We start from the raw sequence: 16,734 nt of genomic DNA, 5'->3' as shown, positions 1-16,734 counted from the left end.
GAAAGTGAATGAGATAAGGGAGGATAAAACTCCGGAGGACTACAAGGCTAGCAGAGGCTTAGTGTGGGAAGGAAGAAAGGCCCAGGTCAAAGAGGCAGGCCAGAGCAGGCACTGGACACCAAACCTAAAAATGTGATGGGACTCGCTTCCAGCCTGAGCCTCTTCTAGTATCTCAGATACTAAATACCCTCCAGCATTTAGGGGTCGGAGTGGGAAAGTGGAGAGAGCGGGTATTGTAAAGTGCTCTAACTCTAATGGGGACTGAGAATGGATCCTGGCACACATTTTTTAAAGCCAGTAGGCCTAATGCTAATGCCTCCTCCCCCTACCCCACTTCCCTAGCTTCAACCCCAGCCACACCCACACGCTAAGGACCATCCAGGAGGGGGAGTGTGTGTGTGCGCGCGCGCGTGCGTGCTCGTGCCTAAGAGAGCCTGAGAGACAGAGACGAGACAAAAAGAGACCGGGAGAGAGAGAGTGCGCGCCAGAGTCGGGGGGGGGGGAGAGAGAGGGACAAGGACAGAAAGAGGGAGGGAGGGAGACAGAGACAGAGAGACAGAGAAAGGAGGAAGGAGAGCTGTCGGCATCGGTGAGGAAAACTACTGAAGAGATAACGCTGGGGGCTCCTGCGCGAAGACTCAGGGAGAAGATCTCAGAACTTACCCTAAGACCGTGGAAGGAGTGGGGGAATGTCTTTGCAGGACCTGGTTTTGGGGTCATCAGGCAGTAACGGTTACTGCATAGGCGTTGTCACTGAGCCAGAGCCATTTAACTCGCCCTGGGTGGCTGGAGACCAGGCTTAAGACACCCCACAACTCTGAGTCTCAGAATGGTTAGGGGGGCCCGAGGCTGCAGACAAGGGGAGGAGGGGCACGTGAGGGTTGGGTCACTGCCTCTCCCCACCCTTCGCTGTCACTCATTACCCCAACAGTCGCCCAGGGGGCGGGCCCCGGAGAGGTGGGGTTGGGGGGGAGGGTAATCTTGGCAGGCGCCTGCGGCATGGCGTAGGTAGGGACTGTTGAGGGGGGCGGACGCCGGGGGGTTGAACACGAGTGGGAAGCGGAGAGAGACACGGGGAGGGGGAGGGGACCGGGAACCATTTGAATGAGAGGAGGGGATCACGGGTAGAGTGGGCTCCAGGAGGTAGGGCGGGCACGGGTGTTGACGGGGGCCAGACTCTCAAGCCAGGTAAGGGAAGCAGGTGCGTAGATCTGTTTTTTGTGGGTTAGTGTACTCGGCCCTTTGGTGGAGAGGGGGTGCCGCCTTCCCCGGGGGCGGGCTTCCAAGCTCCGGAGGCTAGCTTTTCCTCCTCAACTAACGGGGCCCCGGGCGGGGGCTCAAGCTCCATCTCCAGTGCCGACGTTCCACTCCACAATTTCCAGGCATCCACTGGGCTGGGAGTCTCGCGCCGGGGGCCGGCGCTGTCTCGCGAGCCCCCTCCTCGAGCCAGCCAATGGGGTTGGTTGCTGGCGCCGCCCGCCCGCCTGGTGCAGAGCGCTGGGCGCTGTGAGCGGCGCTGCCATTTAAAGGGGCCGCGACCCCTGTCCCGGCTGCTAGGGAGGGAGGTGGAGAAGGAGCGCGGGGCCGTCGCTGTCTGCAGTTCTAGGCTTGTAGCCTTTACACTAACCCTGCCGCAGGTAGGGGTCGAGCCTGATAAAGCCGAACCGAACCTGCAGGCGGGTTCTCGCAGTAGCCGGGAGGGGGGTCTAAGGAGAGATCGTAGCTCCAAAATGTCTTCCTGTAAATGCCTGAGGTGGGGGGTGGGCAACAGGAGAAGGAGGACTGGGGGAGCAATAGGAAAGGGGGACTGGGCTGAGGAAGTGGGCGACCCTGAAAGGTAACTGGGGGGGGAGGGGTTAGGAAGGGCAGTTTGTGGGGGCGAGGGAAGGGCTGAGGGAGGACCATGCAACGCGGGGGGGGGGGTGGGGCCAGACAGGGTGGGTAAAGACTGGGGAACTGGGGGGCTCTAGGAGAGAGGGGAGGGGATAGAAACTGAGAACGCGGGGGCGGGAAAGGCTCCTGTTGGCAGCGGCCCTGGGAGACTCTAAGGGGGCGTTCAGCCCGCGTTGTGGGGGGGAGTGAAAGGTGAGGGGGGAGGGGAACTGGGAGTTGCAGTGGGGTGGCGGGGGCTAGGCGGGCGGGTGGAACGACGGACTGCCTGGCGAGTGGGGCACAGGGCCAGGGCGGGGAACGCCTCTCCCCACAGGGGGCGCTGTATGTTGGTGGGGGGAGTGGTCATTTGCACTAAAGCCTGTGGAAATGCTTGTCGGTTGTGGTGGGGGCGATTCAAGAGAAATCCAAGTGGATGATGGGGTGTGTCCCAGAGCCTATATAAGAAGGAATTCTGGCGAAGACCACCTCTTCTGTCCTCTTTTCTACCCCTAACCTACAGCCTATATCCAGTCATCCTCATGGACCCCAGTGATTTCCCCAGTCCGTTTGACCCGTTGACCCTGCCAGAGAAGCCCCTGGCTGGAGACCTTCCAGTTGACATGGAATTTGGAGAGGATCTACTGGAATCCCAGACTGCCCCAACTCGAGGATGGGCCCCCCCTGGCCCTTCTCCATCCTCAGGAACCCTGGACCTGCTTGATACCCCTGCTGGCCTGGAAAAAGACCCTGGAGTCCTGGATGGAGCCACTGAGCTGCTGGGGCTGGGAGGGCTGCTCTATAAAGCCCCCTCCCCCCCAGAGGTGGACCATGGTCCTGAGGGGACCCTTGCATGGGATGCAGGAGATCAGACCCTAGAGCCTGGACCAGGGGGCCAGACCCCTGAGGTGGTGCCACCTGACCCAGGGGCTGGGGCAAATCCCTCTTCACCTGAGGGGCTACTAGAGCCTTTGGCTCCAGATTCTCCAATAACCTTGCAGTCCCCACATATTGAAGAGGAGGAGACCACCTCCATAGCTACAGGGCGAAGGGGCTCCCCTGGGCAGGAGGAGGAGCTTCCCCAAGGGCAGCCACAGAGCCCAAATGGCCCCCCCAGCCCTTCAGTGGGAGAGACTCTGGGGGATGGAATCAACAGTTCTCAGACTAAACCTGGGGGCCCTAGCCCCCCTGCACACCCTTCCTTGCCAGGTAGGTTGCCTGATCAGCTGGAAAATCAAGGATGGGGAGAGGGTGGGGGTAAGGAGGGTGGCTGTGTGTTTGGGGAAGAAGTTGTGGGAGGCGGGTGGAGAGATAAGCGTAGGGATGTGTATGGAGGAGTTGGGAGTTTGGAAGGAGGAGTGGGGGTGTGGTGAAGAAGGTTAAGGAAAGTAGGGGTAGGGGGAGCTCAGTGGCTGTGGAGGAGAAATAGGGGTGAGTTTTCAGGGGGTGAGTTGAGAAGGCTGGGTTCGGTGGCAGAGGTTCCCTTTTTCTTCCCCCAGTGGGGTTTTGGTACCAGGGTCCTCCTTCCTTCGGGATTTGGGGAGGACACCAGGCTTCTTGGTTCTAAGATCTTTCTAGCTGTTTTGTTCTAGATGAGACTGGGGTTTCTGGGTTTGATGAATGATAACTAGGCTCTGGAGCCACCAAGTGCATAGTGATTTCAGAGGAATGGTAGACATGCAGGGCCTAGGATTGTGTCTCTGATAGGGGAGGGCCAGCCTAGACTTGAGAGGCTCGCATTTCTCCCCAATTCTGCCTAGTGTTGTGCCTCTCCCAGGCTGTGACCAGGGTCTTAGGGCTTATATAACCACCTGAGTCCAGGGGAACCTCCCCATACATTAATGCTTCCTTTTTCCCTTGCTACCTTTGGGTGGTTGCATTTGTTTTTGTTGATAAACTATAAATGCTTGATGAAAGGTGTGTTACTTGTATTTCCTTAACTCCCAATGATTGGGACAGAAAGCTGGTGGGAAGGTAGGATTTTTTTCATGGAGAATAGCTGCGCGCCACCCCCCCTCCTTAGTGCAGAGCTCAAGGTAACCCTGAGAGGGGCCCCAAGAAGCCACAGGCACTCGAGTTTTCCCTTTCAGTTTTGAGTAAGTTCTTCCCCAGGAATGGAGGTGGGGGTTGGGCCAGGGAGGGGGTGGTGAAGGCAGGCTCAAGATTTAGGTTGCTTTCTGCTTCCTTTGCAGGAGATGGCCTGACTGGGAAGGCAAGTGAGAAGCCGCCTGAGAGGGTGAGGGGGGGAGGGGATTGGAAGGAGTCTGGTTCCCCCTGTAGCTCTGGGAAGGACAGACCCTTCATTTTCCCTCCCAGATGTTGCTCTGTGGAGGGTGTGTGTGAGGAGAGTTAGGAGGAGGGAGGGAGTGCTTGTGTCTATTGCTTCTTAAGGAGAAGGTCCAGCCTCCTTTTCTCCCCTCCTCCTAAGGGCAGGGCCAAGGGTCCCTACTCTCCCTTCCCCCTCCTATTTCTGTACCCCCCCCAAACCCTGTACTAGTGCAGCTGGCCCTTTAGCCTGCCCCTGGTGTCAGCTTTCCTCCCCTCCCCATGTTTCCAAGGTGCAGAAGAGAAGCGAACGCGTTAGAAGAGTAGAGCCTCCAAAACCTGAGGTTGTGGATTCCACTGAGAGCAGTGAGTAGGCCTTGAGGAAGTGTGACCCAGTGGGATGTGGCGGCCACGGATCTCAGGGCTCCTGTAGTGCCGCACTCTGCAGAGTGCAAAGCGCCTGTCTCTGCTCTGGGTTGGCATGGGAACCAGGGGCAGTGGGGGAAATTGAAAACAAGAGCAGTGAGAATGGAGTTTCCTGTTTCAGCTCTGCCATCCCTGTCCCTGAATCTTCTCACTTGGATCCCTTCCTTCCCCTCCCTGGGAGGTTACAGAGTAACTAAGGGAGAGTGACACCGGGTGGCTTGAGATTCCAGTGTAATAGGGGCGGGGTATAAAGCCAAGAACTACAGGGATTGGGGATCCCAGGATCAGCTGAGCTACCTGTTGGTCAGGTGATGGCTGGAGGCCTGGTCCCTCAGCCTTTTCTCCCCGCCCCTCCCCCCTCTTCCTCAGTTCCAGTGTCAGATGAGGATTCTGATGCCATGGTAGATGACCCCAACGATGAGGACTTTGTGCCATTCCGGCCCCGGCGCTCTCCTCGCATGTCCCTACGCTCGAGCGTGGCACAGAGGACTGGGCGCTCAGCGGTAGGCACCAAGATGACTTGTGCCCACTGCCGGACACCACTGCAGAAGGGCCAGACGGCCTACCAGCGCAAGGGGCTGCCACAGCTCTTCTGCTCTTCATCCTGTCTCACCACCTTCTCCAAGAAGCCCTCCGGCAAAAAGACCTGTACCTTCTGCAAGAAGTACGTGAGGGTCCCGGGCTGTGGGGAGGGCAGGGATCGGGCTGGGAGTAAAGGGTGAGACAGAGACTATGTTAGCAAGAACCTAGCAAAGTGGAACTGGGAGAGAGGTGATTTAGGGAGGGGATCCGAGAGTATTTTGGTTCTGTGGTCATTGATCCCAGAGGAGGGGGGTGGAGGGTGATGAAATGAGAGGGTGATACTGAGTGAATGTGCAAACCTGTCCCCACCTCCAGGGAGATCTGGAACACCAAGGACTCAGTTGTGGCGCAGACTGGTTCAGGAGGCTCCTTCCACGAGTTCTGCACGTCTGTCTGTCTCTCTCTGTATGAGGCCCAGCAGCAGCGCCCAATCCCCCAGTCTGGGGATCCCGCCGATGCCACTCGCTGCAGTATATGCCAGAAGACTGGAGAGGTGAGGAAGCTCGATGGGGGCTAATTTACAGAGCCTGGCCAGCCCTGAGCTGCCCCTGCAATCCTGGGGCTTCAGGGGCCAGGCCCTGTGGAAGAGGGGAGTGGGGAGGGGTAGCAGCCATCGTGAGGGAGCGTATTCAAGGATAGAGCTTCTCCAGGATGTGTGCAGCTGGCCTTCCTTGCCTCCCAGGACCTCACCATCAAGTCGGCAGCCCGATGTGCAGGTTGGGGGGTCCCTGGGCCCACTGTCTGCTGTGAAGGTCTAGGGTGAGGCGGGGCGGGCCGTCCTTGCACTAGGGTGGGTGGTGGTGGCCAGGCCCTAGCTCAGGGTATGTGTGTGTGTGTATGTGGCAGGTCCTGCACGAGGTCAGCAATGGCAGCGTGGTGCACCGGCTCTGCAGCGACTCTTGCTTCTCCAAATTCCGGGCCAACAAGGGACTGAAAACCAACTGTTGTGACCAGTGTGGGGCTTACATCTACACCAAGACCGGGAGCCCTGGCCCCGAGCTCCTCTTCCACGAGGGCCAACAAAAGCGGTTCTGCAACACAACCTGCTTGGGGGCGTACAAGAAGGTGGGGCCGAGGGAGTAGTGCATTAGAGGGCTGTGGAAGGGGGTGCGGTCCTTGGGTGAGAAATAAAGGTGCCTGATGGGTCGAGGGCTGGGAGAAATAAAACAAATAAAGGGGGTTTCAATTGTATCTGTTATGTTTTATTTTTGAAGCTGGCTGGTGGACACACAGGTCTTTGTTATCTCATCATCTATACTTTTTTTGTATGCCTGAAATATTTCATGTTTTAAAAATTTAAAAAAATAAAAGTGAAGGGACAAATCCAGCCTCAGCCTCTCCTTCCCCATCCTCACAGAAAAACACACGGGTGTACCCATGTGTCTGGTGCAAGACCCTGTGTAAGAACTTTGAGATGCTATCCCATGTGGACCGTAATGGCAAGACCAGCTTGTTCTGTTCCCTGTGCTGTACCACCTCTTACAAAGTGAAGCAGGCAGGGCTCACTGGTAGGTGCAAAGCCCTCTTCTCTGAGACCCCTGCTGGCCTTCCTTCCACCTCCCATACTCCCTTCTTCTAAAGTAACCCCTGCTGCCCGACTTCAGCCCCAACCACATCTTCCCGTGGATTTCCTGTTCCATCTCTGCACTGCCTTACACCTTCTGTGTGCTCTCTCTCTCTTTCTTTCTCTCTCTCTCTCTTTCTCTCTCTCTCTTTCTCTCTCTCCTTTTCTCTCTATGCCCCAGGCCCTCCCCGACCCTGCAGCTTCTGCCGCCGCAGCCTCTCTGACCCCTGTTACTACAACAAGGTTGATCGCACAGTCTACCAGTTCTGCAGCCCCAGCTGCTGGACCAAGTTCCAGGTACTCCAAACCCTGGACCAGGGATAAAGGGTGTGGCGACGTAGAGAGGGTATGAGATTTGGGGTAGGTAGGCCTGGGCAGAGCAAAGAACAAGCCTGACTTCCCCTACCCCTACCCGCCCACCACACACATCTTGCCCCTCCCTTACTTGTCTTCCTTCCCTCCAGCGCACAAGCCCCGAGGGGGGCATTCACCTGAGCTGTCACTACTGCCACAGCCTCTTCAGTGGCAAGCCTGAGGTCTTGGACTGGCAGGTAAGATCCCCACCCCCACCCACATCTCGCTACACAGAGACATCTGTCTGAAGGGGTCCTTCCACTTGGCTCTCGCCAGGTCCAGATGTCACAGCCCTGTCCTCCCCGCCCTGTGCCCCTGTCCCAGGACCAGGTGTTCCAGTTCTGCTGCCGTGATTGCTGTGAGGACTTCAAGCGTCTTCGGGGTGTGGTGTCCCAGTGTGAGCACTGCCGGCAGGAGAAACTCCTGCATGAGAAGCTCCGATTCAGTGGGGTGGAGAAGAGCTTCTGCAGCGAAGGTAAGGAGATGGGGAAGGGGCAGAGGGCTCTGTACCTCACAGCTGGGGAGAATGGCAGATTAAGTAAGGAGGGCTTTCAGTGTGGTCCGCGGGGCCAGGGCCTTCTGCTCAGGATGCTCTACCCCATCTGTCCCCAGGCTTTGGGCACGGGAGCTTGTTAGAGGTTTCAGGTGCACCGCCTTGAAAAGGTTGGGTCTCACGGCCATGGAGATTTCTGCGTCTCTGGACTCTTCCCTCTCGCCCCCTTTCCAGGCTGTGTGCTGCTGTACAAACAGGACTTCACTAAGAAGCTGGGCTTGTGTTGTATCACTTGTACTTACTGCTCCCAGACCTGCCAGCGCGGAGTCACCGAGCAACTGGACGGCAGCACCTGGGACTTCTGCAGCGAGGACTGTAAGAGCAAGTACCTGCTGTGGTACTGCAAGGTAAGGGGGGCAGCACGTTACAAAGGAGGGAAAAGGTGGCAGGGAGCATGGGCTCTTGTGCTGCCATCAGGGTGTGGGCTGATCTCCAGGGAGGGGGCTCCGGCTTACCCAGCCTCCAAGGGAAGCAGCACGGCTTATCCCAGGGCAGAGGGCCCAGCACATTTTAGGGAGGCAGGTCTGACCATCCTGTTGACACCCTCAGGCTGCCCGGTGCCATGCCTGTAAGCGCCAGGGGAAGCTGCTGGAGACCATCCACTGGCGTGGGCAGATCCGTCATTTCTGCAACCAACAATGTCTGCTGCGTTTCTACAGCCAGCAGAACCAACCCAACCTGGATACCCAGAGTGGGCCCGAGAGCCTCCTGAACAGTGAGTCCTGGGCAGGGGGCACAGTCTGTTAGAACTGGCCTGGACTCTTCTGGTCCTGGGCCTGGCCCCTTTCTTCTTCCTCTCCCGCTTTCACCTCATCCCTGGCCAGAGGTCCTAGTACTGCATTCTCTTTCAGCTTCCAGACTGAAGAGGTACTAGGGGAGTCTCGTTTCAAGGTTCTGAGAGTTAGATCCTACAGATTTTCTATAAGGGATTTATTGTAGGGAATGAGTACCTGCCCAGGTAGGGTGGGGCATATGGGGGCTGTGGTTAGTTTTAAGAGAGAAGGAAGTGTTGGCATAAGCTCTGCCTTTAGAGTGAAGGCTGTTGTTTCTAGAATGTTACCCTGGCCCCTCCGCACTCCAGGGGTACTAAACTCCTGAGGGCCATCTAAATGGAAGGCCTTAAATTATGGGTCATTGGGGGGACACTATTTTTCATCCTTGGCATCCAGGAGCAAAGAATCTTTTTGGCCACTATTGCTGGGACCTAGAGAAGACTAGACCTGGGGGCGGGGGTGGAGGGAAAATTTGAGACTTCCCATTCGTATTTGGTGTTCTCTTAATGAAGCTCTCCTGGAGCAGGGGTGAGGAAAATGGAGAGCTAGTGTCTCAGATGAGAGCTTTCGTTTGCTTTGATCTACAGGTCAGTCTTCTGAGGCGAAGCCCCAGACACCCTCTCAGACCAAAGTGGAGAACAGCAACACTGTAAAGACCTCAGAGGAAAATGGGAATCTGGGCAAGGTCAGGGCAAAAGCCAGGGGGTAGGATGGTCTCAGAGGAGGGTACCATAGTCAGCAGCACTTAAATTCCTTTGTCTTTGCAGATCCCTGTGAAGATCCGAACAGCCCCCGCTGCTCCCACCCCTCCTCCACCCCCACCGCCCCCAGCAACACCCCGCAAAAACAAAGCTGCCATGTGTAAACCACTGATGCAGAATCGGGGGGTCTCCTGCAAGGTGGAAATGAAGTCCAAAGGGAGTCAGACAGGTGAGTGAGGGTGCCGAGACGCCACAGGCTGTATTCCATGGCCTTGGGCCTCCAGCCCTGTGCCTGGGAGCTGGACAAGGGGGTTTCTTAGGTGGCCGAAGTGTCCTGCATATTGTCGTCCTAGAATCCCAGAGTTGTCTCTCAACATTTGGTTCAAGGGCAGTTTTGTGACACTGAGCACGTGTTAGAGCTTTGCGGGGGTAACAAGCACCAGGTCCTGGGTCAGATGTGACCCATCTGGCAGGCGCTCTGAGAAGACCCCTTTTTTGTCAGCAGAAGAGTGGAAGCCACAGGTGATCGTGCTGCCCATCCCAGTGCCCATCTTTGTGCCAGTGCCTATGCATCTGTACTGCCAGAAAGTCCCGGTGCCTTTCTCAATGCCTATCCCGGTAAGTTTTCCTGCCCTTCCTGGTGGGGGCCTCCTTTACCCTCCCAGGCTTGAGACCCACCCTGCCCCCTCCCTCTCACCAGCCGTTCCTCTCATCTGCTGGTATGGTTCTTGGCGTTTAGTTGGGATTCGTGCCTCCAGGTGCCTGTGCCCATGTTCCTGCCCACTACCTTGGAGAGCACAGACAAGATTGTGGAGACCATCGAGGAGCTGAAGGTGAAGATCCCTTCTAACCCCTTGGAGGCCGACATCCTGGCTATGGCAGAAATGATTGCAGAGGCCGAGGAGTTAGACAAGGCCTCATCTGACCTTTGTGGTATGCCATGGACAGCGGCGGTGAGGGAGACAGGGTGCTGCCGGTCTGTCTCTGCCTAAGGGGGCGGAGAGTGGTGATCTCGGTGCCTGGCGGGATGGGGGAATAGTTGGGATCAGCCCCTGAAAGCCAGTTGAGGGTGCCAAGTAGGAGCTGCAGGGACTAAGCCAACCTCTCTGCCTCCCAGATCTCGTGAGCAACCAGAGTGCAGAGGGACTTCTGGAAGACTGCGACCTGTTTGGGCCAGCTCGGGATGATGTCCTGGCCATGGCCGTCAAGATGGCCAATGTGTTGGATGAGCCTGGGCAAGACTTGGAGGCGGACTTCCCCAAGAGTGAGTAGGATTCAGGGCGTGCCCGCTGTGTACAGTAGCATTTGCGCTATCAGGAAAGGAGTGTTCCTTGTTACCCCGAGCATGAGCCTAAACAGAAGACTGTCACAGGGAGTAGTGCCAGAGATACCAGGACAGGCAGACTATTCTATGCTTGAATCTTGTTGTTGTTGTTTTTTTAATTGTGGTAAAACACATAACATAAAATTTACCATCTTAGCCATGTTTAAAAGTTTACAGTTCCGTAGTGCTAGGAACGTTCCCATTGTTGTGAGGTTTTGTGTGTATGTGCCTCTGAGCACGTTCTCAGTATATAGCTTTGTCCTGGTGACCACGATGAAGCTGTCTGGGAGGCTCATCTCTAGTCAGGTGAACAGGTAGTAGGGGTGGGGTGGGAGGACTACAGGGCTGAGGTCTTAGAAAATTGATTTCTTCTTCCTTTCCCCTCTAGATCCTTTAGATATTAACCCCAGCGTAGATTTCCTGTTTGATTGTGGCCTGGTAGGGCCTGAGGACGTGTCTACTGAACAAGACCTTCCCCGAACCATGAGGAAGGTGAGGGCTGGGGCTGCTGTATCCACAAAAGAGAGATGGAGGCTCAAAGGGCGGGGTGGGGGGGTGGCTTTCGTAGCCACATCAGCAGCCTTAGTTTCGCCTTCCCTAGCCTCCTTTCTCCACCACTGTGAGTGCTAAGGTACAGCCAAACTCTGCTCTCTCCCCAGTTCATCAGAGGTTATAAGAGCTGTTCCTGGGGTTCTGCGCTGTGGAAGCTTGCTGTGTTCTTTCATCAGTCCCCACCTCCCCTGGTGGTGAACACTGTCCTGACTAGCTTCCATGGTGCCCTGGCCTTACCTCCACCACTCCCTCCTTTCTCTTCCCCTCCAGGGTCAAAAGCGGCTGGTGCTTTCAGAGAGCTGTTCCCGGGACTCCATGAGCAGCCAGCCTAGCTGTACTGGACTCAACTATTCATATGGTGTCAATGCTTGGAAGTGCTGGGTGCAGTCGAAATACGCCAATGGAGAAACCAGCAAGGGTGATGAGCTGCGCTTTGGCCGTAAGTACCCAGGCGGGGAGCAGGGGCAGAGCTGTGATTCAGCTGTAGATGTCTACAAGTGATAAGGCTGTGATCACTTAAGGGTATCCTGTGAAGATGGGGAGCAGTTGCAGAATAAGGGGAGATGCCATCTAGGTTTCAAGGCTGAGGGCTCTTTGTGTAATTGGTGGGTTTGTTCTGGAGCTGGACGTGACTAAGGGGTGAAGAGGTTAATGGTGGAGCTAAAGGAAATTCTTAATGTGCAGTTGTCTTAATGCCAGCCACCTCCACTGTGTATCACTGCAGCCAAACCTATGCGTATCAAAGAGGATATTCTGGCCTGCTCAGCTGCTGAGCTCAACTACGGTCTGGCCCAGTTTGTGAGAGAAATCACTCGACCCAACGGTGAACGATATGAACCTGACAGTATCTACTATCTGTGTCTTGGCATCCAACAGGTACCCCTTGCGCCCTGCCTCACTTGCTGTCACTTAACACAGCAGGCAGGGTCCCACCAGAAATGATCCTGTCCCACTCCCTGTTCCTTACCTTGTTTCCTGCCTTGAACAGGCAGCTTGCCTTTCATCTCCTACTCTAGACACGACAAGAAATGAGAATACTCTTCTAAAATCAAAGCTGTGTTCCAGGACTTTTGACCAAGGAGCAGTCTTCATTGCTCTGCGGGTCCCTTTGTCATCCTGAAACTCACTTTAGGAGGGGAGGGATGGGCAGAGCTGGGTTCCCTGAGTGGTGGGGTAATGTTTGGTTCCCACTGGGAGACGTCAGCCATGCCTCAGCTGACAAGGGGGTCTGGGCTTGTGAAGAAGCGGCTGTGACACATCTCTTCCAGACTTCCTCCTCTTCCAGCAAGGCCTCAGCTCCTCAGAGCTGTAGGTATACCTGGGGAAAACCACTCTGGATCACTAAATCCAGCAACTGTTTCCCATGGGCTCCTAACGGTCAAGGTCGCCATGCGTGGGGCCTTCAGTCTCATCGTCTTTCCTCTAGGGCCTAGAGTCTAGCTCTATGTGTGTCTGTTTTTCTTTTTCCAGTACTTGTTGGAAAATAACCGAATGGTGAACATTTTCACGGACCTTTACTACCTGACTTTTGTTCAAGAACTCAACAAGTCTCTGAGTACCTGGCAGCCCACACTCCTCCCCAACAGTAAGGGACAGGGACTTAGCAACCCCTCCGCCCTTTCCTCCTTTCTTCCAGTGCACCATTCTGAGTCCAGGGCTCTTGGGTCTGCCACTCTTCACAGAAGGGTCTGAGCATAGACGTGTGTAGTGGGGTCCCTCAGGGTTAAGAGCTAGAGGAGCCAGAGCCCCTGTCCTTGAACATAAGGAGGGGATCAAGACTTAGGTCTGAAGAGCTATCTCTGGGACCCAAAATGGTGACCAGGGTTTGAGTGGTAAGTGAAGGGAAAAAAAGGAAGAAGTTGTGGGGCTCCTCAAGGTTTACGTCGACCTGCCTGTAACCTGAGGATGGTGAGCGAAGCTCTGAATGCAGGTGGAAACTGTTAAAAAATAATATCCCCCCCAAAAAAACCCCACCCAATACCGAACCAAAACAAACCCCAAAATCCAGCCCCCCTGTGCAGTATAGCGAGGCGTCAGGGTTTTACGTGCAATGGTCCCTCACCGAATGAGTCTGGCGTGCCCAGTGCTTGTGAGCCGGACATGTGGGAGCAGAAGTGGTTGGGTTTGTGTAGTCAGTCCCTCCTGACCAGCCTCTCCCCCTTGCCCGTTGCAGATACGGTGTTCTCCCGAGTGGAGGAAGAGCACCTCTGGGAGTGTAAGCAGCTGGGGGTCTACTCGCCCTTTGTCCTTCTCAACACCCTCATGTTCTTCAACACTAAGTTTTTTGGGCTGCAGACGGCTGAGGAACACATGCAGCTCTCCTTCACCAACGTGGTGCGGCAGTCCCGCAAGTGTACCACCCCTCGGGGCACCACCAAGGTGGTGAGCATCCGCTACTACGCCCCTGTCCGCCAGAGGAAAGGGCGAGGTACGAAGCTGCCCCCTCCTTTGCTTTTCCCCCCTCTCTACTTTCCCCTTCCGTGCCCCACCGTGCCACCAGGTTGGCCCTCTCCATTGCCCCCAGCTTCTCTATCCTTCCGTTCCTGGGTTTGCAGAAAAGATGAAAACAGCCAGTCCTTCAATCCGATGGGCAGTGGCTATTGCATAAATAGGAGGTCACCAAGCTGCCTGTTTCCCACTTTTCCTCATTTCAGGGCAGTTTACTTTTGGGGCTGGGGGGGTGGGTGTTGGACAGGTGGGAAACTGTTAGGTGTGTTTGGCTGAGGGGAAGAGTTGACAAGAGTGAATGACAGCCTTTCCATCGCTCTTTGCTAGTGGGCATAACTGCCACAGCACCTTGGTTTCCATTCTGGCCCTGGAATCAGTTCCCAAGGTCCCTTCTGAGCCTGAGCCTCTACCAGGACTAATGTGCCAGGGGCTGGCGCCATCGCTGTTTATCCCAGAAGGCAACCCCAATCTTGCAGTAGGGTCTGTTTTGTCAGTTTTTCTGTGTAACTTCTGAGATCACCTCTTCAGGAAATCAACTTGGGGAAGATGATGGAGACTTTAGCAATGAAAACCAGGGTACACTGCAGAGCAACACCCTGCAGAGCGTTGGGTTGGTACAGAGAGACTGACAGACTCTTCTTCTGCCTTTATTTCTCCATGAGACTGTTTTGTGTCCTGAGGCCTTCCCCCTGTGCCCTAGACTGTGCTCTTGGAGGTGCCTCGTTGAGACTGCACTTTTAAGGAGTCTGGTTCATTCGTCTCCTCCACAGACACCGGTCCTGGGAAACGGAAGAGAGAAGACGAAGCCCCCATCTTAGAGCAGCGTGAGAACCGCATGAATCCCCTCCGCTGCCCTGTCAAGTTCTATGAATTCTATCTCTCAAAATGGTGAGTTGGCAGGTTCGCAGGAATGGCATTAGCGGTGGGTGGGGGGGACCCACAGGCTCTACTTCGCCCAGGAACTGATCTCTGTCCTCCCGCCCCACCCCCACCCCCACCATTGCAGTCCCGAAAGCCTCCGGACTCGCAACGATGTGTTCTACCTGCAACCTGAGCGGTCCTGCATCGCCGAGTCACCTCTCTGGTATTCTGTGATCCCCATGGACCGCAGCATGTTGGAGAGCATGCTCAATCGTATTCTGGCTGTGCGTGAGATTTATGAGGAGCTGGGTCGTCCCGGGGAGGAAGACCTGGACTAAGCCCACGTGCTTCCCGGATCCATCTTTCACACCAATGTCTGTCCCGTGGCCACGTCCCACAGGGCGATTGGCCCAGGAACCAATGCTACTCATTCTGAAGGGCCCTGACTGCCCTTTTCTACTCATCCATTCCCTGCCTTCCCTAGGAGTCCCCGGCTTTTGTCTTCTCCCAAACCACTTGACAACCGCAGGGCCCCAGTTCTCTGTACTGAGGGACTGGTCTCCCAGTGATGGGCAAAAACCAACTAGGCCATTTTCTTTATGTTTCAGAGTAAACCCCTTCTCCTGGGGCCAGACTCTGGGTGGAGTGTTAATGGCTCTGGTGATCCTGTTGGCTTTGGGTTTCCTGACCCATCCCACATAGGTAAAGGCCCTTGTTCCTAGGTTTGGCCAAGGGAAGAACCCAGCTGCCTTCTCTGCCCTGTGCCCACTCCCTTCTCTACTCTTCCCCGGTACCAAGCTAAAGGGTCTTGTATGAAATATACGACAGAAACCATGAAAGTAACGAGGGGACCATTTACCTAAAACACAGAGCTTAGGCACTCTTCCCCTCCCATGAGATAACTGGTGGTTGGAACCTCCTCGCCACCTTGTTCCCCCTCTCCACCCCTGCAAGCATCAACCCTTGGTGCTGCGATTAAAAAAAATCTTCCAAATGCTTTCTTTCCCTCAAAGGCAGAGAATGACTCTTTAAGTATGGGGAGCAGACTCCTGTCCCCTTGGTTTATGTGTTTGTCTCTCTCTGCCATCTTAGGTTGGCATGAGCCATGGTGTCAACATGCTTAGCCCCCTTCTGTAACTGCTTCCCTTTAGTTCAGTGGACAGAGTTCCCAAGGCAAAAACTACCTTGTGACTTGGGTTGGGGCTGGGTTCCCCACTCTTGTTCTTCCCCCATCGTGAGAGCCAGGCCAAGCCTGTGGGGGCCCTGGGTCATGCAGGATGGGATCTGTAGTCAAAGGATAGGTGAGGAGCTGTGGGCGTGGGTCCTGCCCCCACTGCCTCCATCTCCTCTCTTCCCCCTCTTGCCTCTGTAGTTCCAGAAAACTCTTAGCACCTGGCAAAGGGGGTACCCAGTTCTTTCCCTGTTGGCTTTGCTGTTCCCCCGCCTCCTTTTTGTGTTTTTATAACTGTCACCAGTTTAGCCACTGTTTAAATTGTATATATTGTTCTGAGGCGCCTGGCCTGTCCCTTCAGTGAGCCATGCCCGCCCTTGTGTTGTAGTGAGAAGCTGTTGTCACGACTAACCTTCTGTCTCTGGAATTGTTTGTTTCAAATAAAGAGTTAAAATTGTCTTCTGCCTTCACTGGGGGAGGGAGAGCAGTGTATGGAGAGGTGAGGGATATAGAGGAGCAATGCTGGACCACTTCAGATCTCTCAAGGTGTAAAGAAGTGAGGTGTCCCACCACAGGTTGAGAATCATTTTTACCCAGCTCACTGAACGGACCCACTAGGAGTATGGGCCTTTTTATAACAAATTTCCAAACACTTAAGGGAAAAATTTATTCAGCAGCTGTCTATTAAGGACCTACTATGTTTAAGGACCTAGATTCCATGTTTCAGAGAAGACAGAGATTAACTAGACCGGGATCCTATCCCCAGCAGGCTCCTGGGCTAGAGGGGAGACAGAACGGTGCACAGTTAGTTAATTGCAAGACCGGCAGAATGAAATAAATACCTAGTGCTATGGGAGAGCAGAGGAATAAGGAACTCATTTCAAGTTTACAGGGGGGTTGCGTGCAAGTTCACGAAGGGAGGTGGCATTTGACCTGGGCCTCCAAGAGTAGGTAGGAGGGGTTGGGGGACCAGCACAATCAAAGGCTGCGATTTTCTAACCCGGGAGGGACAGGATCAGATCTGTTGCTTTAGGGAGGAGATCCCTAGGACAACATGAAGGATCGGAGGTGGGGCAGATCTGAAAGCCAGGACAGCAGTGAAAGGAGTGTGGCTAAGAGATTCTGTGAGCCTCGATGGGGAGAGAGAAGCAAAAGAGAGGATGAATTCAAAATGAGTTTCAGACATTGTGAAGGTCAAGTCTGCAGGCTATGGAGGAGTGGGAGGAATCGAGCATGAAACCAAGGTTTCTAGCCTTGATGATTGGGAAAGTTAGATACTTTTATTTTTTTT

The 16,734-nt window shown here is 55.0% G+C and overlaps 1 protein-coding gene across 11 annotated transcripts; it reads left to right on the top strand.

The window, feature by feature from the left end:
* The first annotated feature begins 568 nt into the window (after window positions 1-568).
* On the top strand, window positions 569-15,901 carry ZMYM3 (zinc finger MYM-type containing 3). Of its 11 annotated transcripts, none has more exons than XM_032619309.1 (25): window positions 569-589; window positions 2,393-3,078; window positions 4,062-4,105; window positions 4,428-4,500; window positions 4,930-5,224; window positions 5,458-5,635; window positions 5,989-6,207; window positions 6,500-6,650; window positions 6,888-7,003; window positions 7,171-7,257; window positions 7,385-7,535; window positions 7,788-7,960; window positions 8,163-8,328; window positions 8,974-9,071; window positions 9,154-9,316; window positions 9,590-9,705; window positions 9,846-10,020; window positions 10,205-10,351; window positions 10,800-10,903; window positions 11,234-11,402; window positions 11,688-11,839; window positions 12,434-12,548; window positions 13,137-13,391; window positions 14,182-14,299; window positions 14,418-15,901. In XM_032619309.1, exons 2-25 carry the CDS (start codon window positions 2,412-2,414, stop codon window positions 14,608-14,610), a joined length of 4,125 nt encoding a protein of 1,374 aa, XP_032475200.1. In that variant the 5' UTR covers window positions 569-589; window positions 2,393-2,411; the 3' UTR covers window positions 14,611-15,901. The 11 variants fall into 11 exon arrangements, with proteins under 11 accessions (XP_032475200.1, XP_032475199.1, XP_032475208.1 ...); XM_032619308.1 differs by lacking the exon at window positions 569-589 and adding an exon at window positions 989-1,008; XM_032619312.1 differs by lacking the exon at window positions 569-589 and adding an exon at window positions 1,137-1,188 and having other exon boundaries at window positions 9,593-9,705.
* Window positions 15,902-16,734: the final 833 nt, after the last annotated feature.

Source organism: Phocoena sinus, chromosome X, assembly GCF_008692025.1.
Source record: "Phocoena sinus isolate mPhoSin1 chromosome X, mPhoSin1.pri, whole genome shotgun sequence".
In the NCBI taxonomy this organism is placed as follows: Eukaryota; Metazoa; Chordata; class Mammalia; order Artiodactyla; family Phocoenidae; genus Phocoena; species Phocoena sinus.
The sequence above is the reverse complement of the archived record's forward strand: the minus strand, read 5'-3'. Positions and strand labels throughout refer to the sequence as shown.